The sequence below is a fragment of the Rhineura floridana genome, chromosome 3, assembly GCF_030035675.1.
Source record: "Rhineura floridana isolate rRhiFlo1 chromosome 3, rRhiFlo1.hap2, whole genome shotgun sequence".
Lineage (NCBI taxonomy): Eukaryota > Metazoa > Chordata > Lepidosauria > Squamata > Rhineuridae > Rhineura > Rhineura floridana.
In genome coordinates, this window is record NC_084482.1 from 102,086,827 (window position 1) to 102,108,924 (window position 22,098).

A 22,098-nucleotide genomic window follows, 5' to 3' on the forward strand; every position below is an offset into this window, starting at 1 on the left:
TTATATAAATTTTTATTGTTTGTGGACAATCCTCCTGCCCCCCACCTTAGCCATGAAGTTCATTAAGGAACCTGCCCTTATCTAAGGATGACCCTTAAGGCGTGCAAATCTAGAATGAAAATCTTAGCGTCTCCCACATCCACAGTTACTTCACTATTCTACCATCCTGCTTTTTATTTTTAATAAAAACAGACTCTAATAGGTCATTGAAGGATAAACTTTGAACCATAGATTGTAATTAGCCTGAGACAAATCACTTCATTCATATCAAGACAAGGAATAAAAGTTCAGGCTGCCCACACCCTCACAGGTTTTGAACAACTTGTGTTTTCAGTCACTGTTAACATAAGCAGACTGACACCTACACTACACAGAATATATTTCTCCTGTCACTCTGGCAATTTACAGAGCCTAAAAGAGTGTTGGTAAAGTAACATAGGGGATACCATAAATGCCTCCAATTGGAGTAAAATTTGCGATAATCCTACAATGAATATAATTTCAACACATTCAAAATAAGCCATGCTCAAAATATTATTTCAGTGGCATTACATTCCCATAAAATTAACTCGTATATTAAAATTACCTTTCCCAAAATGTTGCTAATGTGGTTAGCATAAAGGAACATTTCAACATAGGTAGGAATGTCCTTTTTGGGAATCTGTGTTCACTGAAATTAACCAAAAAACAGCACAGGACTTTTACCAATCCCCTGACTGATACTGTTAAATATCTGGGACACCCAGAACAAAGATGGGAAAAGTAAAACTTGAGTTGGATTCCTCTTGATGACTGCCAGAATATTAATCTCTAGGAACTGGAAATATTTGGAGAGGCTCTCTACAGAGGTATGGTATGAAAAGGTACTTTTTTTCACAGAAGTGGACCACTGAAGTGTGACTATTTAGGGGATAAATTAAAAAAGACTAATTTTTCACCATTGAGTCAGACTTCATTGATTATATAGCAAAATTGGAAGATCCCAACAGAACACCAGCAAGGTATGCACTTAGTGATTCCATATAAGCCAGCTGCTGCTTCTCCTCAGAGTCCATATATATGTGAAGGACATAATGACTCACGATGTATCAGACATTTCTGTGAAGCAACAGAGAGATAATCTTTCCCCCCTTTATTTAATTAATATTCATTGGTATAATTAATGTATGTATTCTGAAAAATGTTCCTGGAATTTTTTCTTTTAGTTATTTGTAATTACATATATTTTGTTTTACTCAATGAAGTTTTCTTTGAAAATTAAAAAAAACAGAGGAACCTGGATCAGGCATGTCCCTCTCTGTCCCTCTCATTCACACAAAGCTTTTACTGTTCCCCACCTCTTCGCCAAAAAAAAAAAAAAGCACTGCACAAGCATGAGGCAGCCAGCCAGGCAAGATGTCAGAAAACACATATTCTGCCCTATTCTGCAACATTTGGGGTGGGTGGGATAAAAAAGAAATGTGGAATGAGTGGCTGCAGTTGTTCCCTCCACAAACCCCACATGCATGAGGTGCACAGCCTGGCAAGTGAAGGACAAAGCTCCCCCTTATCCCTACTCTCCCATTCTGCCATAAGAAAAACCCTTAAAAAAGGAAGAGGCAAAATGGAAACAGTGGCCTTAAAGGGGTTGCCAGACAGCTGGTAGCCTGCATTCAGCTTGATGGGTCGTAAGTTGGGGAGGCTTAGTCTAAATGATTTTCCCAGTACAGATATTGCACTGGACAGTAACAAGACACAGGACTTCACAAGGACTTCATTCATCCATTCCTACCTTCTGGGGAACTGCTTGGAAACAGTCCCAGAAATCCATAGTAGTGGCCAAAGTATCCCACCATTTGAAGCTACTGAAATATGTAAGTCAATCAAAGCAATAAAAAGCCATACAGTAGCCCAAGACAAGCCCATTTGAAACAGGACAAAAGGAGAACCTGAAAGCAGATTAACAACATGAAGTGATATCCCAACAAGCTGGAAGGTAGAAAGTCCAAAAAGTCATTGTTATGCTGCTCCTAAACCAAAAGTAATTCTTCATTCAAAACTGTTCAGAATTGTTATATGCTTTGTGCAATCTCCAAAAAAGAATTCTCTTTAATGGAAATACTACAAATCAAGCTACAGTTACTACAAAATTATATCCTTGAAATTTATTTGAAAAATCTTATTAAAAGTGATACAAGTTAATATATGATAAAAATTACTGCAAGAAAACATTTCTGGCAGGTACTGTTGTGCTTCACCTTTTTGTTTTTAGGCATACTAAATGTAGCTCAATTGCTTTATCTACTAAAATAAGATCATGCCCATAGCAACTCTTCCCATGCCAGATGTGCAAGTGTTTTTCAGAATAGTACAATAATACTTGCATATAAAGTAATGAATTACAGTCCCAACTGATTATTTACATATTTTTCAGTGCTGGAAAATGAATCGCTCATGTACAGGATGTACATTAAAGTAAAAGTACTAATTATTACTAATTACAACTTGTGAAAATGAACATAAATAGCAAAAGTACATACTTTATTTTAAAGTATCCCAGTGTACCAAGAACATTTCTGTACAATTCATACAGAAGGGATTTTTTCCCCCAAAGTTACAGGAAGTAGTACAGCGCTCTCTAAAATTGGGAGACTTCAATTCATGACAATTCTTTACCTGCAGCTAATTACCTTGATTAGACCAATACTTGAAGTAATAAGTCTTTCATATGCCTTCCATGTTTGCAATACAATGAAACCACAAATTGTGTCTTGCCAACCCCTACTTAAAATATTAAGGGAAATGTAGGATGAGCTTATTCTACAGATCTTTTTGTATATCTCAGCATCAAGCTTGAAAAAGTTCCTCTTAACTTCAGAGTTTTCAAGTCATTTTTGGAAGCAAAATGGCAGAGAAAAATGGGCTCTTAATCACCACCAGTATTTAAAATGGATATCTATAAGCTATGCAAGAAGACAGGCTGATCGGTAACATGTGAAAAATACTGTTCTCTTAAATTGTGTATCTATGCAAAGACTATAGAGAACAAATACCAGCCCAATTCTTCATACAGAAGGAGTTCTGCTTTATACTGATGGACACTTTGTTGTATTAAGGTAAGCAATCTGTACTGAGGATGAAAAAGAATACATGATCCAAAAACAATCACCAGAGTTCCTTTCAGTATTATTCACTGATGCCAGATTTATCAATACTTTGAATATTGACTATTATTTAGCTATGTTCTAAACTAAGATTGCTCCAGGCAGGAGGAATTACATAGTGAAAGATAAATAGACTAAAAATGACACAATATACATTGATTTTTAAAGTCTGGCTGTCACCAAAAGTTAGTATTAATCTTACATGCCCTCATATTAGGTTAAAAACCTGCAACATAAGAAGAGTGTGCACACGCTCATTGCTCGTGGCAAATGTGCACATCATATAAAAGGCAAAGGAAATTACTAGTTCAGTAAACTCAGATCACACTGCTTTTAAAAAATGTAATCATTGGTAATTTTTAATGATGGCATAGCTTCATTAACATTTTGATCTAAACGATGATATCCAACTGTTCTGGAACAAAGTCCATCTCGCCATCTTCTGCTCTGGACCAACAAGATAATCTGGAAAGAAAGCAACAGTTAACTAACTACAAAGAAATACTAATGTGGTTTAAAAAAGAATTTTTTATTAATTTTATTTTCCACATTTGTCAGTCTTTGGAAATCATCACAACAACTGCCTTCACCAAATGTTCATACTAACATCTAACCTTGCCCAAACTACACCTTTGCAGCTTTTTGCCTACAATTATAAAATAAGTAGCAAATTGCCTGTCATTGGTTGTATCCAAAGTTAGTCCTACTCCAAGTAGACCCAGTGAAATTAATGGACATTACTAACTTAGGTATGAGGTTATCATACTTTGGAAACATAATGAGAAGACATGATTCACTAGAAAAGATAATAATGTTGGGGGAAACAGAAGGGAGTAGAAAAAGAGGAAGGCCAAACAAGAGATGGCTTGATTCCATAAAGGAAGCCACAGACCTGAACTTACAAGATCTGAACAGGGTGGTTCATGACAGATGCTCTTGGAGGTCGCTGATTCATAGGGTCACCGTAAGTCGTAACTGACTTGAAGGTATACAACAACAAAACTTAGGCTCATCGATTTCAGTGGGTCCAGTTGAGTTGGACTAACCTTGGATACAACCTATTGTCACTGACTGTGTTTAGTTTTTCCTAAAGAACTCAGTGGCAGCCACACACTTCTATTGCAGAAACTAAAGAGCTTTTTAATTTCAGACATAGTTGAGACAGCATCAAAACCTGATCCGTGATCTGACTGAGTGTAACCTGAAACCCCAGAAAGATTTCTGTCATGCTGGGCTTCTAGTTCATACTCCTTATAGAAGAGAATAATACACTGCAATGGAAAACCAAGCACATTCATGTAAAAGAAAATGAGTGGGCAGTATGAGAATGAATTTTGGTACCTTATGTGAGCAGTCTCGCTGCCACATTTTGCACCAGCTGCGGCTTCTGGACCAATGCCAAGTGTAGTCCCACATAAAGTGCACTACAGTAATCCAATCTGGAGGTTACCAATGCACAGACAATAGTGGTCAGGCTATCCCGGTCCAGAAATGGCCACTGCCTTACCAGCTGAAGCTGGTGAAAGATATTCCCAGGGGACTCTCGCAACGAAGATGGATCCAGGAGCACCCCCAGACTAGGGACCTGCTCTTTCAGAGGGAGTATGACCCCATCCAAAGCAGGCAACTGACCAATTATTTGAACTGGGGAACTACCAACCCACAGTGTCTCCATCTTGGTAGGACTGAGAGTTTATTGGCCCTCAACCAGCCCACCACTAAGTCCAGGCAGTGGTCCAGGGCTTGCACGGCTTCTCCCAATTCAGATGTTACAGAGAAATAGAGCTGGATATCATCAGTGTACTGCTGACACCTTGCCCCAAATCTCCTGATGACTGCTCCCAAGGGCTTCATATAGATGTTAAACAGCATGGGAGACAAGATGGTACACTGCAGCACAACTGCCAGGGAGCCAAAATACAATCACCGAATGCTATTCTCTGAAAATGACCCTGGAGATAGGATCGGAACCACTGTAAAACAGTGCCTCCAACACCCATCTCACCAAGTCGGCCCAGAAGGATACCATGGTCAATGGTATCAAAAGCAGCCAAGAGATCAAGTAAGAATAACAGGGTCACACTCCCCCTGTCCTTCCCCCGAAAAAGGTCATCCATTAGAGAGACTAAGGCCAATTCAGTCCCATAACCAGGCCTGAATCCAGACTGGAATGGGTCAAGATAATCTGTTTCATCCAAGAGTACTTGCAACTGCTGCACCACACCCTCTCAATCACCTTCCGTAAGAAGAGGGTATTTGCGACTGGGCAGTAGTTGTCGCAAACCAATGGGTCCAGGGTGGGCTTCTATAGGAACGGGCGAATCACCGCCTCTTTCAGGGTGAATGGAACCACTCCCTCCCGCAACGATACGTTAACCACACCCTGGATCCACTCGGTCAAATCCCCTCAGCAAGCTTTAATAAGCCAAGATGGGCAAGGGTCGAGAGGGCATGTTGTGGTCGCATCGTTGCAAGCACCTTGTCCACATCATCAGGCTGCATCATCTGAAACCATTCCCAAGAAGTTGCAGCAGATGTTGCACTGGACATCTCATTGGAGACTACAGCAGATGTGGATGAAGCATCAAGTTTGCTACAGAGGCAAGCAACTTTACCCTCAAAGGGCCTTGCAAACAATTCACAGTGGGCCTCTGAAGGGTCTAAGACTCCATTTCCTGGAGTTGATGTCAACAGACCCCTGAGAACGGAAAAGCTCCACTGGACAGCTACTTGAGGATGCAATGGAGGCAGAGAAGTGGGCCTTCTTTGCCACCCTCACCGCCTCACAATAGGCATGGTTATATTTTACTCATGCCCGATCAGCCTCAAGCACATATTTCGCCACTTGTGCTCTAGCCGTCATCCAGCCTGTTTCATTGTCCTTAGCTCACTGGTGTACCAGGGTGCAAAGCAGGCTCCACAATGCCGGAGAGGGCACTCGGGGACAACCGTGTCAAGAGCCTGACACGCCTCGCTGTTCCACAGCGTGACAAGGGCTTCAACAGGGTCACCTGCTCTATCTACTGGGAACTCCCCCAGGGCATTCAGGAATCCAGTGGATTCCATTAATCTCCAGGGATGGACCATCTTAATCTGACCACCACCCCTGCAGGGATCAGCGCCATAAGTCTAAACTTCACCAGGAAGTGGTCTGACCATGACAATGGGGTGACATCCACACACACCCTATCTCCACACCACCCATCTGGAGCAAAAACCAAGTAGAGGGTGTGCCCTGGCCTATGTGTTGGGCCGGTGACAAGACAGCCCCACGGTCATCATGGAGGCCATGAAGTCCCAAGCCAAAACACAACAGGCAGCCTCAGCATGGACACTGAAATCACCGAGGACTATTGTTCCGGGCTCCTCCAATACCACAGCCAAGACGGCCTCCACCAGCTTGGTCACAGAAGCTGCCAGGCAGCAGGGTGGATGGTACACCAGCAGCAATCCTAGTTTACTGTCTCCTTGGCTCAACACCAGGTACAGGCCCTCACAGCCAGCTCCAAGACAGAGTGGTTTCCTGATGACAGAGATGGAAGTTCTGTAGACCACAGCAACTCCTCCCCCTTCCCCCCCATCCTTGCAGCCTGTGCTGGTGTTGTACCGAGTATCCAGGTGGGCAAAGCTGGGTCAGATCAACTCCTCCCAGCTCACCCACCCAGTTCTCGGTAATGCACACCAAATCGGCACCTTCATCCATGATCAAATCACGGATGAGTGTAATCTTATTGTGTACCGATCTAGCATTAAACAACAGCACACACATGCCAGTAGGCACAGCAGATGAGCAACAAGGAACCCGTCCATGAGAGGATGGAAGCAGAGAACTCTAGAAGAAAGTAGTGTCACCTCAGTCGTATTACATTAGATAAGGAATCCAATGAAGACAATAAGGGGAAAATAAATTAAAAGAACAAATTTCCACACAGTGTGTGGAAGAGAAGATATTTACATTCTTCAGAACATTAAGCATTTTTATGACTGAATAAAATGCACTAGCACATCTACTGCTATGTGTGTTTTATTCAGTCTTACGTCATTCTTTTCCGTTTACTTACACTGTCAAATCTGCTTTGCAATTTTTGTAAAACTTATCATAAGTGTCATGTCACAAAGGGTTAATTATGGGCAGATTAACATCTGCTTATATTTACAAATCCAGGAGTCAACTTAATTATCTCAATATTCTGCACTGGACTCCATCTTCATTTGAGATTCTCATCTTTGCAACCCTACATTTCCAAAGGAGCTGTATTCATTCTGCCTAGCACTTACCTCCAAGCACCATCAAGAATATAAAAAGATTTCTGATGCTATTCAAATATTACCTTTGTTATTTGCAAAATAAAGTATAAATGCCAGCATAATGGTATAGTCCACATTGTTTTAACAGTTTTAAACACAGCCTACCTTTCTTTTATTGTGATATGTGATGTAAACAACAGCTACCAAAAAGGCAACAATAACCAGGTGAAAAAAGAAATGGCTATCTTCTTCCGATTCTGAGACAGTGGTATCCATCTCATCAGGAAATGATTTCTTATTTTCATAACTGTGCATATTTGCCACCTTTTCCGTAAATTCTGAAATGGTTTGATCATCTTGGTCTTCAGATGACATTCCATATGGTCCATAATATTCACCAGGTTCTATAGTTCCTTTCACTATTGGTAGGAAACTAGACAGTATGCCTTTGTCCGTAATGCCATCTTCATTAATATTTGTGTCTTCTGAAGCATCAATAACTATTTGTGAAGTAGGAGTCACAGAAGCTGGTACAGAAGATGAAGCTAGCTTATCTTTTGCTATGGTCGGCCCAGGTGCTACAGAAACATTGATTTTCAGAGATGTTGAGGGTATATCTTCTTTTGTTGTATTTGTCATACCGGCTTTTTGAATAACGGATGTTACATTATGAGTTTCAGAGTTATCAGTTATTTTCTCAGTTGGATCAGTCTCAAGCGTAGTGCCTAAGAAGAGGCAATAAAATCAGAATAATATGAAGTTTTCAACAAATATTCTTGCTGTATATCTTGATTTTATAAAGACTGCCAATAATAACATAGTATAAGGCTGTGGGCAAAACCCATCACCAATTATTACTTCAAATGTTGATATAATACACTGGGCAATGTTTAATTATGCCTGCCCACTTGCACAACAGAAATCCACTTCAGCAACAAGACTTTCAGTTTCTCTTCCCCTCCAGTCCCCTTGTGTGCTCCCAGAATCTGTTCCAGAGGGTATCCCAACTCTCCAGAGCAGATTTTGGGAGGGGAGGGGGGGTGCAGTGGGAAGAAGAGGAAAGAGAAGCTCGGTTGCACAAGTGGACACCTGCTCATGCCACACTAGATATCACTCTTTGGGGAGGAACAAAACAGAATCAACAAACTATTTTTCTTCACAAACATTTTGAAAATAAGGCCCTGTATCAAAACACAAGGTCTGGAAATTTTAAACTTCAGAACCTTGTAAAGTTCTTTTAAAAGGTTTTTTTTACAATGGAAATATATGTAGAGATCATGAAACATATTTCCAGCAATCCAGTGGCACACTAATTTGTGAGATGAATATACAAGGCAATATCTGTTGCTGCACAATCCTGATTTTTGCACACAGCATTCCAATAACTTTCAGTACAGGACAAGCCAAGACAGTAGCTCTGTTACTGTCCACATTGGGTAATATCCAATTGTGGTAGCCCACTCATGCAACAGCCATTCCGCTATCATAAACCTCATTCTTAATGTGATACAACAGCCAAATGCAATGGAAAGCTTGTGCCTGAAAAAGATGTTGCACAACTAGAGTGCAACTGCTATTATTATTCACAAATAGGCAAAATCCTTGAGGTTTAAGAACATACCTATAGCCAACACATATTTCTATCAAACTTTAATAAGCAGAGAAATTGGGCGGCTATAGAGAATGCCCTAGGGGAGCAGGAGACCTGACCTCCTCTCTGATATATTGGACTGCCCTACAAATTTGTCAAAATGCAAACACAATTTGGGTTGGTCTTTCACAGTCCAATCCACTTGTTGTGTAGCTTGGAAGAATTTGGTAACATGTGCCTCTGAGCATATGGTGCGAGGTGGCAACACCTGCCATCTCCAAAGATGGAGAATTACATTTTTATATGTTTGTTGGTGTTCTTCCTTTGCTTCTATTCTGTTACTACTCTTTCTACAGAGAATCTAACCTAGAAAATTATATTTCTCTCATTATTCATCCTAGAAATCTGTGTCAAATTTATTTTTATTAATTTCAAAGCCTTTTTATTGGTCAGTGTCATATGATGGTGAAGACAGCCTTTTGTGTTTCAAACTGGAGGTTATGCTCTATTTCTATTTTGGGTGCCTTAACAGTGGAATCTTAACCTGCAGTTTGATGTAAAATCAGACTGATTACAATATGTTGCTACTTAAGCAATGACTCTAGCTGTTGGAAAAAACAAACTTGGCTTGCCCAAGGTGCATGTTTTCAGATTGCTATGCTTAAACCACTCCACTTAAGGAAAGGTGGGCATGGTCAATTAAAAACATAGAGCACACCTAGAATTTTGCTAGAATATATTTCATCTCCCACTGTTTTATTTTGTGCAAATTGAGACATTCCTCATGTCCATTGGAAACTATTATGCAGAACAGTCGGTGCCATTATTCCACAATTGTTTTTGGAGCTTTTTTTTAGTGTTGCAAAGTGTTGCTGTACTTTACGTATTCACAGAAACAGAAGCTAAAGGGAATGATTTACTACAGGAAACTTCACTAAAATTGTAAATTAAATCAAACATATTTAAAGTGACTATCTGAACTATAGAGATTGTTTTAATATTGTTGCTTCCTCTCTGCTAAAACAAGATCAGCACAGCACATGCCTTGTTTCTGTTATTTGGGCTGATTGCAGATGTTTGTCATACCCCCTTCAGATGAGTCCTCAGAGGAGGAACAGGAGGAAGACTGGAGGGCAGCAGACCCAGGAGAGGGAACAAGCGAATCTCCGAGGATGCATCTCCAGCTCTCCCTCATCTGGAGAGTGTAAGTCCCTCAGTCAGATTCAGGGAGTGAACAGGAGGCTCCCCTCCCCCCTGCGGAGTGAAGATGCCCGCAAGTAATGCAACAACACTGCCAGTCTACCATTTAAGACAGCAAGCTCTTGGGAGCTGGAGGGCTGATTACCTACACCTGTCCTAGGGAGTGGGATTTAAAAGGCAGCTCTTGACTTCAGTGGGCTGCTGACTATGTCGGCTGTAACATCCACACTACACCCAGATTTCAGAACCCAGCCCCCTGGAGTGATCTCTTGTCTAACTGGATCCGGAATTCCCCCCGTGACTTTGCTTCTTGGACACTGACTCGGTATGTGCACTTGGAAAGACTCCTCTGATCTTCCTTCATCTCGTCTCTGTTATCTTCCTGGCCTTGGCAGATTTACAACCCAGCGAGCTGCCGGCTAATGACTTTATGGCTCAGCTTTCACCCTGTCGAAGCTGATGATGTTGCCACCACTCACCATATGCTCAGAGGCACATGTTACCAAATTCTTCCTAACTACACAGCAAGTGGATTGGACTGTGAAAGACCAACCCAAATTGTGTTTGCATTTTGACAAATTTGTAAGGCAGTCCAATATCTCAGAGAGGAGGTCAGGTCTCCTGCTCCCCTGGGGCATTCACTGTAGTTGCCCAATTTCCCTGCTTTTTAACTTTTGATAGAAATATGTGTTGGCTATAGGTACATTCTTAAACCGCAAGGGTTTTTGTCTACTAGTGAATTTCTCTGCTTTTTAATCTGGGAGGTAAGAAATGGAGTCCTGTGCAAGTTTGCTGAAAATGGATTGATCATTTGTATGCTTTTTGGGTTAACTGGGATTTACTCCTATGCAATCATGCTTAGGATAGGTAAAATTGACGATGGGGAGGGAGGCCTGGAGTGGGCAGGGGAAGAGGAAGAAGGAAGAGGGGAGGAGAGGAGAGGAAGAAGGGAGGAGAAGGGTGAAGAGAGGGGAAGGAGGGAAAAGACAGGTCTGATCATTTGCATGCTTACTGAGTTCAGTGGGATTTACTCCTGTGCAATCGTGGCTAGGATAGGTAAAACTGACCATGGGGGAGGAGGAGGGGGAAGAGTAGAGGAAAGGAAGAAGGGGGGAGAGGGGAACAGAAGTAGTGGGACGGGATTGGAAGAGAGGATTGGAAGGGGAGGGGTGAAAGAAGGGGGAGGGAAGCTGCAAAAGAAAGGTGGTGGGAGGGCAGAGGAGGAGAACGCAGGTTTGATCATTTGCATGCTTATAGAGTTCAATGGGATTTACTCCCATGCAATTATTCTTTAAAATGAAATGGACTGCCTTCAAGTCAATTCCAACTTATGGCGAGCCTATGAATAGGGTTTTCATGGTAAGTGGTATTCAGAGGTGGTTTTACCATTGCCTTCCTCTGAGGCTGAGAGGCAGAGACTGGCCCAAGGTCACCCAGTGAGCTTCATGGCTGTATGGGGATTTGGACCCTGGTCTCCCAGGTCATAGTCCTAGGATGGGTAAAACTGACCATGGGGGAGGAGGAAGGGGAGTGGGGAGGGGGAGTGGGGAGGGGAAGTGAGGAATGAAAGAAGGGGAAGGGGAAAGAGGAAGGGGATAGGGAGGAGGGGAGGGCAAGTTTGATCATTTGCATGCTTTTTGAGTTCAGTGGGATTTACTCCTGTGCAATCATGGATAGGTGAAACTGACCTGGGGGAGGGCAGGAGGAGGATGGCAGGAAGGGGAGGGGGAAGAGATTGGGTGGGTGGGCACTGGGCAGGGGAAGCCCCTTTCCTTTCCAAAAGGAAAATATTGTGAACAGTATCATTCTTTTTCAGAGTTTCCCCCAGTAGAAAAATTCTAAGGCAGGCACATGTAGCCTCTCACTCAAATTTAAACCAAAGCAGTCACTGGCCACATCCACACCACAGCTTTATTTCACTTTAGACAGTCATGGCTTCTCTCAAAGAATCCTGGGAAGTGTAGCTACTGAAGGGTGGTGAGAGTTGCTAGGAGATGCCCTGTTCCCCTCACAGAGCTTCAGTCAGAGCGGCGGACTGTTAAACCACTCTGGCCACTGGAGCTCTGTCAGGGGAATAAGAGTCTCCTCTCAGCACCCTTCCCACTTCCCACTATTCTTTGAGGGAAGCCATGACTATCTCAAGTCTGGTGTGGGTGTGGCCCCGATTAAGCAAGCCCAGCAGCTGTGAGTCTGGCTTTTAGAACACTGACAGTTGGTTTTTACTGAGCATGCCCAACATTATCATTGAGTTCAGGCCAAAATTTCTTAAATGAATTAAAAATCAGACAGGAATTTTTTAAACTTTTAAACTGCAGAAAATGAAGGTCAGACTATGGGACAAGGTCAGTAATAGGATTACAGGTACTCTGTGAACATGGCTGATTTTTAATTAATTTGAATAGATTATGAGAACTCTGACAGAAAAAAGTGCAAAAGGGGTCTGGTTTTCTCTCTCTCTTTTTACACTTTGAACTCTTGGTTCTCTCTGCCTGTTTTGTGTATCACCATGAAGATTGAAAGGGTTGTTAAGCAAGCGTTTCTGAGTTCAGGACTATAAGTTTTGTAAGGTTTTGTTTTGAAATGAGCTTATGGGAAGCATCAGAATGGCATGGGGTGTATTTTCAATTTAACACTGCAGAATGCAAAAAATCCATGCTGACTATAGTATACAGCCACTCTCATGGCTGTATAATACTTGGCAACACTGGTTGGGTGCCACTGGCCTGCACAGCATCAACTCTTAAAGTTATGATGGACCTCACAAGCACCTGATATACCGATGAGATAAAGGTTAAGAATAGTAAAATATTTCATTATCAAATTTATTGAAAACTTTAACAATTACCAATATGTTATGCAAAAAGCAGCAAATTATCTTGATATTCTCTATTCAAGACTTTTTAAAAAAAAAAAAGTTTTGCTAACCATGTTATTGACAACTTGCAAGCCACAATGAAACCAAAAGATGGCCTTAAATGTTAACAGTGGTGAAAGCATACTAGCCAAATGTGTTTTGACTTCAGTCTTGTGTAACATAGAATAGTAATCTGACTTCCACCAAGTCCACAGGTTTGAATAATTTTGCATGGTGGCAGGAGAACAAGGGATGAAGGAAAGGAAGGCACCAGAGCCTACTCCAGCTGAATTGTCCCCTTTCCCCTCACACAGCCCGCCAATACCCAGTGTCCCTGTGGGAAGGAACATCAGATAACATCTCCTGCTCCTGTGGGGTTAGTTTTTAATTTCAGTGTGTGGTTCAAGAATGTGTGTATCCACTGTATTTTATTAATGTTGTCAGCTGAGTACTCTAATCAAAAACTGGAATATAAATCTAGTAAAATATAAATAAATAATGGGTCCTCGGATCAAGAAAGCATTTAAGCAAATATGAAGCCTTTGCAATAGTTCTACTTACTGCACTTATGATCTGACTACATATATATAAATGCAAACTTTTGGACTATCCATTTTCTCAGTGAATGTAAACATTTCCTCTCAGACTCTTTCACATGAAGCATATCTAGGAAATCTGGCTACCAGGTATTTCAGGACAGTTATTACTACAGATACAATGTTCAATCCAGGCTTCCACATAAATCAACAGTGCATATACAAAGAGATCCATAGATGGAATTGCCAACTCCACTGAAGTAATGAGAGCTTGGCAGATACATGATGTGCTTCAGTTTGTTTACAAACAAGGTCCAAGTTCACACATCACATTAAACCACAGTTAAAATAAACTATAATTTAATGTGAATCTGCGGCATGCTCATGCACACTGCTGAAATCGTAGGCAATTTACTTCTTCCTCACTGCTGCTGCTGATAAACAAGCTATGGTCTGGTGCATCTTTATATATGAACCCCAGCTTGTGGTTTCTTTCCTGCAAACAAACAAGTGGGAACCAAGGCTCTTGATTTACCACTCCTGGTTTGGAGAAAAGCAAATCAGGAGTCTGGGTTTTGACATGAGAAGTCAGACCATGGCTTGTTTCCTGACAGCAAGGAAGGAACAGGGGAGAAGTAACTGCGATTTCATTGCATGTACTAGCACACTGCATGTTCACATTAAGTCATTATTTATTTTAACTATGGTTTTATGTGATGTGCAAGCCAGGTCAAGAAGTCACTGAACATGGACAGTTGTTACGAAGTGCTTGATACAAACAGGATAACAGCTGAAGCCTCTTTGTCAAGCGAAAAAATAATGCAGAACTTGGTGAGACAAACGATGTAACAAATGGATAAGAGTATGACAGTGTGTTTCAACACTGTGAAATGAGATGCCAAGATCAACATGGTCAGTCTGCTGCTCTGACACGTTTTCCAATAATGATCAACTGAACATATGACTATAAACCTAGGAAGTAGTACCGTACAGACTGAGACAAATAACATGCAGAAAAATAATGTTAACTATGAAAAAATTGAAAATTTTAACTGAGGTGTGGTGAAGTTGGCTGAGTAGCCATGATGTAAGCAAGAGAAGTCCCATGGACTTGTTGCCCAAGTTCCTAAAAACCCAATGATTCTCCCACCCCCAGCCTGCTCCAAGTTTATGCACATCTGCCACCTGAAAAGTTAGTGATGGTTCCCAGGCAGTAACAGCAGGCGGAACTCTGTAGTTGACCTGGATTCCCAATGCCACGCATTGCTGCCAGTTACTAAGAGGAAGAGAGGCAAGGCAGTGGGTAACTTGATGTGGGCACAGCAGGGGATTGGCTCCATTGCTGCACCTGTACCACACCAAGTTCCCTGCTGCCTTATCCTCCTCCTCTCGGTAACCAGCAGTGGTGTGCGGCATTGAGAAGCCAGGTCAGCAACACAGCCTCACCCACCTGCTACTATTTCTGGGTATTTGAAATAGTTTTTTCTTAGGCTGCAACGAGAAAGACAAACCATGTATCCTCTTTTCTTTATAAGAAAGCAAGCAACACCCATGAAAAATTCTCAAATCCAAGCAAAAGTCACAATGTGGCAATCCAATTTAGCAATGCCACGCAAGTCATTCTTGTAACAAAGGAGACAGAACAGCATGATCTGGTGGCATTGCACTTATGGATTACAAAATCAGGAAGAACAAGTCACAAGAAAACAGGATAGCATGAGCAAAACCTGCTGCGTCTCACTCACACTCCTTTGGCTAAGCCAATCAATATGTAAATACATTAGCAAAATATAACTTGAACAGATTTTCAAAGACACGTTCTTTAAGGCAAGCTCCAAGTGAATTAAAGAAAACATTTTATATATTAAAAATGTATGAGGCAAAAATGGACTAACAACATTACCACTTATTATAGCAATCTGATGTCCGATATAGACACACTGGAAAACTATGGGTTTTGGCATTCAAAGTATTGAGGAGTGGTGCACAGAAAAATATTTGCTTACTTCTAAGTGCCTGGGAATAAAAATGTTAAATAGGTGGAGACAATCAAGCCATTCATGGTATATCAAACTAACAGTGGAACAGACTCTTCCTTGTTTATATAACACTTATTTTCCTATGTGAAGCAGAATTTAGAATTTAACAAAAATTCCAAGTCACACTGATATTAAACAAACTGTATGTAATACTCTTAGGGAAAAGAGATTGTGTGTCCTGGAATTTTTGATATTAAGAAAAGTTTAAGGTGAGTATAGCAAATTCAGGAACCCTTTTTGATAAGACTACAAGAAATGATTCTATGCCCAGCTAAACATTGCTAAAAATGTTGAAGTGTACCAGATCCTGGACAGAGCATGGGGAAAGAAGTCCAAGATGGGTGGGAGTTGTTGAAGAAATAGAGTTACTAAAGGCATCAGAAGCAAAAAAAAATGGGACAATTAACAAAGCTAACATAGCAGCACAAAGTTTGGTTGAGCTGAAAATAAAATGGGACTCTCATAAGACATGGAAGGAAGAACAGATCACCTTGGATGAGTACAGACAAGTAGCCTTGACTTCTAAGGACAGTGTCAAGAAAGCTAAAGCTCAAAACAAGCTAGGGATGGTGAGGGATACGAAGAGCAACAAAAAGTGCTTTTTCAGGTATGCTTTGAATTAAGAGGAAGGCAGCAGTAGACCCACTGGTCAGTAAGGATGGTGAAATTAACATTGGTCACTAAGATGGACCAGCTCAAATTCTACTTTGCTACAATCTTGTTCCAGAAGGGGAACTTCGTGCAGCCTCACAAATGGAGCATGAATGGTGAGAAGATAGGATTACAGATCAAGATTGGTAAGAAGTTGGTCAGGAAATATTTAGCTACCTTAAATGAGTTCAAGTTTAATAAACTTGCTGATGTACTCTTAGAACCTATTCCTATTATTACCTTTGAGAAATCCTAGCAAACACGTGAAGTGCTGCAAGATGAGATAGCCAAATGCCCCAATCTTCAAAAAGTAGAAAGAAGATCTAGGAAACTACAAATCAGTCACTCTGACTTTGATATCAAGGAAAATACAAGAACATATTATAATGCAGTGTAAGAATATTGATACCAATGCAGTGATTCATAAAAACTAGAATTGATTTATCAAGAATAAATCCTGTGAAATGAAATCTTATCTCTTTTTTTCCTGGTTACCATGTTAGTGGCTCATAAATTATGTTCACAGCATTTTTTATCTTGATTTCAGCAAAATATCTGACAACGTTCCCCATAATGTTTTGGTTAGCAAACTCATTAAATATGTAGGCTCTATGATAGCACCATCAAGTGGATTCAAAGCTGGTTGGAAAACTGTGAGAATTGTTTTTTTTTTTTTACAATAATTTTTATTCAAATTTTCATAAAACATACAAAACAAAATCATAAAACATTCAAAGACAAAATACAAAACAAAACAAAAATGATTAAACAAAAAAATAAAATGTTGACTTCCCATTTGTCGCAGATCAAATCAGTTGTAGGTCTACAATATATAACAATCCTGTCTCTTAAATTATATTATAAAATCACTTTCCTCCAGTAGTTATCTTAATTAATCATCAAATCTCATAAACATTACTTTATTCTTTCCACAAAAAGTCAAAGAGAGGTTTCAATTCTTTAAGAAATATATCTATCAATTTTTCTCCAAATAAACATGTTGATTAATCCATCTCGTTAATAATAATAATAATCTTATTGTCACAACCATAGTCCAAATAAATATATCGATCAATCCATCTCATCAAAATCTGTTAGGTCCAATAATTTCAATAGCCATTATTCCATTATCCATATTAATTCCATCTTCCATCTTCAATAGTCCTGTTAAGTCCAGTAATTTCAGTGTCCAATCTTCCATTATCAGTATTCCATAATAATCTTGCTGTCATAGCCATAGTCATATAATAAGAGTCTGATGGGAATTTCCTCTATCCCAAATATTTTCTTGCCATCAATTCTGAATAAGTTGCTGAAATATTGTTGTAAAGTCATATCTGTGTTCTTCTTTTTTACAAAATGCACTGGCTCATCTCTTGAGAGTTTTTCCATTGTCACATGGCTGCAGTTAATTCCATAGATTTTCTCTATATCAAGCTCCATCACGTCATTCCAGTCCAGAAGATTATCCAAGCCATTGATAACTTTATCTCTAATATCTTCATTAATTTCTTCAGAGATAACGTTAAATTCCAAACAGTAGATTTTATTTCTAATATCCATAAACTCCAGATCTTTTTCCAATTCCACATTTGTTCCAATCTCCAGGGCTTGTATCTTCCCTTTATTTTTTCTTTTCTCATCTCTGATCTCATTCTCCTCTCTCACAGGATCCCCTATTTCTTTAAGCTCCTGCGTCATTTTGCTCAGTTCAATTTTCAGCTCCTTACTGCCCTGTCGCAGGGTTTGTTTCGTTATCTCAATCTCATCCATTATTTTCTGAAACATAATTACTTCCAGATTCTCAGCCACTTTCTTGATTGCCATTTTTAAAACCACGAAAACAAAACAAAACAAAAATAAAGAAGAACCACTTCTTATTTCAGCAACAATTGGGTTAATATTCCAGGCTTGATGACATCACAGTATAAACAGAGCAGCCTGCCTTATCTCTCTATGTTCAAGAACACAAAACAAATTTAGTTCCCAGCATCAAAACAGTTAGTGGCGTCGTGAAGAAGCAGATTCGTCAAAATAAAATAGACCAAAAAGAGAATAGTCCCAGACAATATAATGTTCCTCGGAATAGAAATCCCTCTTCTGTTTATATCTTTAGAATGCACATCCAGGACAGCTTTTTGCAATAGAAACAGAGATAAGCTGTTAATTTCGTGAATAACAGAGAAGAGTTAGAGCTCACCCAGAAGTTCTTTAAAGCTGATTCATTTGACAAATCTCTTTTTACTGCAACAATTTAAACCAAGTAAAAAAAATAATAGAAAGAAGGGTGCTTGCCTGTTAGTCCGTTTTCTCTTTGAAGAAAAGATAAACGTATCGCATTAATCAGATAGAGCTTGTTCGGAAGTCTGTCCGGCATTGCTGGCTGGGCCTTTTCTCATAAATTAATGAAATCCAGTCCTCCCAACAAAAACAGGCTTTAGAGGTTGATCTCTACGTTTCTCCCTGCCCGGGAGAAATTTCATCAGTCAAAAAAAAATGTTCTGACTGATTTATATCTGAATAAGCTTCTTTTGAGGCGGGAGCCCGTCTCAAAAGCAGGCACAAGCGAAGTCACCCTTCCCGGAAGTCGAAAACTGTGAGAATTGTTGAGAGTCCCTTTTTAAATCTAACAGACAACTGATTAGACAAAAAGGTACTATAGAACTGTGTCAGCCTGCAAGTATAACCATTGTTCTCTTCTCTCCCCTGCAGTGTCCTGTGTATCGCCCAAATATGCTCCAAAGGGTTGGGGAATAACATTTTATACAACCAAAATGATTAATTTTCTTATGTCGCTAACCACATAATCCTATCGTTTTTAGGTTTATCAGAAGTAAGCCGCGTTGTATTCAAGTCTTAAGGTTTTGGTTTTTGCAGTGGCATTGTGTGTAGTAAATCCAAATAGGATAAAGGCCTGCATATAAATATTTTAAATAAAACAAATAAACAGATGAGGCTGCAACTGGCTACTCTGTTGAGAGAGAGAATTATTAAGGGCAGCTGATAACTCTAAAGTGGGTGGAGAGAGATAATATAGTCAGGTTGGCGACAGTGAATGAAGAGGCAGCCTCGCACTTGTCCCGAGAAGCCCTCCTCGTGATTGCCTGCAGGGCCTCCTTCCTATACAAAATAACTCAGATGGGCACCAGAGGAGAAAAGGGGAAGAGGCGAAGGAGAAACGGTCAGAGATCAAGAACGCGAAGCATAAGGAGAGGAGAGAATGAGGAGGGCAGTAAAACCTTCAGGCCGGGCAAAGGAAAGATTTACGCGGAACCCACGACTCGCATGGCTCTCTCCGGGTATGCTGCAGGGCTCACTGCCGTTTATCAACCTAGGGCACGCTGCCGGCCGCGCCCAGCTTACCTTCCTGAAACTGGCCCCGGACCGGCAGGGCCAAGTCCAGCAGCACAAACGAAAGAAAGAGAACAGCCCGACCCAACAGCGACGACGTCTCTCGTGCCCCGGCGCCTCCCCTCATCTTTCGTCCGGAGGCAGCCATGTTTGCTGACAACCGGCAGCAGCCGTCGAAGACGTGGCGATCCGCCCACTACCCTCCACGCGCTGCTAGGCAACGACGCTCCGCAGGACTTGGGCACGTAGAGTTACAGTCTTCGCCCCGCCCTCTCAGAGTCTTACAGAGAAACGAAAAATGAAGTTCTAACTTCATTTCCCTCTGAAGTCATCATTGTATTCAGTTCTTCTCCACTCCAGCCGCGCGCGCGTGTGTGTAATATATGCTTGCCAATTTAGGATTTCTCTTCATACATCTGATGGAAGCCGACTGTGCTCTCCATGAAAGCTTGTACGGCCACAACAACTTTGTTAGGCTTTACGATTCCACAAGACTCTGCTGGGTTTCCTGTACAGAATAACACACCTACTCTTCTGGAAAAAATATAATAATGTCGCGTCTTATTATCGGCATATAGAATTTCCGGATTTACACTGGAGAAAAGGTCCATTATTGCAACAGGAAATTCAAACTGCATCACCCTCCCTCTCTTATATTTTTTTTACCCCATCTCTGAGGAACTTCCAATTAAGAAAGCGAAAGCTGCCATTGACCATGGAGGAAAAGCTGTAGCTCTTCCCCAGCGTAGAGCTGAGAGAAAAACCGTAAAGAGGTGCTACCAGCCAGTACGGAAGGCACTAAGCTAGATAGGCCAATAGTTTGATCCGGTATAAGGCTTCCTATGTTCCTCTACCAGAGGCATAGTCGCTCTGTGGCCCTCTCAGTGGTGAAATCCCTTATATACTTTGCTCTGAAAGTTAAGAGCGGAAATTCAATACACTCTTAGACCGGAAGTACCTACAATTATGCTTTAACGGGCTGCACCTTCCGTAAAGCCGGGCGCAACAACTGCGCAGGACTGACAAAAAGCAGGAAGCTGAACTGAGCATGCATCCTCCTCCTCCCCGCGGAAAGACAAGACTGCGCATGCGCAGCAGGGCGTAATTCCCTGCCTGATTACCGTCCTCGGGAAAATCTCCCTCACTTCCGATTCCGTCTCTCTGACCATAAGTGGGAATTTGGCTAGGATTTCCTCAGTTTGGGTGCAAAATAAGAAGGAACCTGAAGAATTCTGGTTCCACATCACAGGGCAATCTTATTTGAACTTGAAGCTATAAGAAAACAAGAATAACCTTCAAACATCCTAAATTCTGATTCTTCATCAAACTCGTGCCCTTCCACACATGTTGAATACAGTATAAGCAACGTAAGTGGCTGAGATAACTCAGAGGTAGCAGCTCATTCGCAAACGGGTAAACTCCACTAGGCATTGTTTTACTAGTGGTACAGCAGAAAGTTTTCCCGACGTTACTATACTTTTTTTTTTTAAGATCCCTGCATGACTTTCCTTGCTTGATCTTTACACAAATCCAGTTCTGGCTTTTATCATCCAGTACTCTTTTCTTACACCTCAGAAATGTAAAGGAGAAGAAGAGCAGAGTCATCAGCCTGTTGCTTACAATGTACTCCAAAACTCCGGATAATCCCACTCAGTGGTTTCATGTAGCATGGGGGATAAGATTGAACCTTGCAGAATGCCACACTGAAGGTTCCACTGGGCTGAACAACATTCCCCAAGCACCACCCTCTGAAGATGACCATCCAAGTAGGCCTGGAAACACTGCAAAGCAGTACACCTTCCCTCAACTCGAACAGCGCTCCAGAAGAATACCATGGTCAATGGCATCAAACTCCACTGAGAGATCAAGGAGAATTAACAAGAATACAGTCCCCCATCTCTCTCGATGTAGGTCATCATACAAGGCAACCAAGGCAGTTTCCCTGCTGAAACCCCCTTTGAAATGTATCTAGAAAATGTTGTATCCAAGAGAACTTGTATCTGATCCACAACCACACACTCAAGATCCTTGCCCAAAAAGGGGAATTAGTATGGAATTATTAGAAGAAATTGCCTTTTTTGCTAACTTGAATGACTTTATATATTATATGAATAATCAAAATGCACTGCAGTATTTATCAGCCTCGTACCTCCAGATATGGACAATGGATTACAGGCATACCCTGCTTAACGTCACTTCACTTAATGTCGCCTCCATACCCCGTTTAACGTACCCGTGCTTCGTATTATGGACACTTAATGGCATGACGCCGCTGTCATCTGGTGGCGATTGCCATGCAGTACATGCATAGATAATTCTTTCACTTTAAGTACATTTTCACTTTACATACACGCTCTGGTCCCATTGCGTATGTTAAAGCGGGGTATGCCTGTAGTTACTCCATTGATAATACATGGAAAGTTGACATATCATATCTGAATCCTTCAAAGTTTCCAAGGACTGTCAGTGACTTTCAGTCCTGATA

At 41.1% G+C, this 22,098-nt stretch overlaps 1 protein-coding gene across 2 annotated transcripts; it reads right to left on the reverse strand.

Moving 5' to 3' along the window:
* Positions 1-2,129: 2,129 nt before the first annotated feature.
* C3H5orf15 (chromosome 3 C5orf15 homolog) lies at positions 2,130-20,673 on the reverse strand. 2 transcript variants are annotated; one of them, XM_061621919.1, is made up of 3 exons: positions 20,576-20,673; positions 7,557-8,116; positions 2,130-3,608 (listed from the first exon to the last, which is right to left on the reverse strand). In XM_061621919.1, the coding sequence occupies exons 1-3, from the start codon at positions 20,661-20,663 to the stop codon at positions 3,477-3,479; spliced, it is 780 nt and encodes a 259-aa protein (XP_061477903.1). In that variant the 5' UTR covers positions 20,664-20,673; the 3' UTR covers positions 2,130-3,476. The 2 variants fall into 2 exon arrangements, with proteins under 2 accessions (XP_061477903.1, XP_061477902.1); XM_061621918.1 differs by lacking the exon at positions 20,576-20,673 and adding an exon at positions 19,626-20,272.
* Between the last annotated feature and the right edge of the window lie 1,425 nt (positions 20,674-22,098).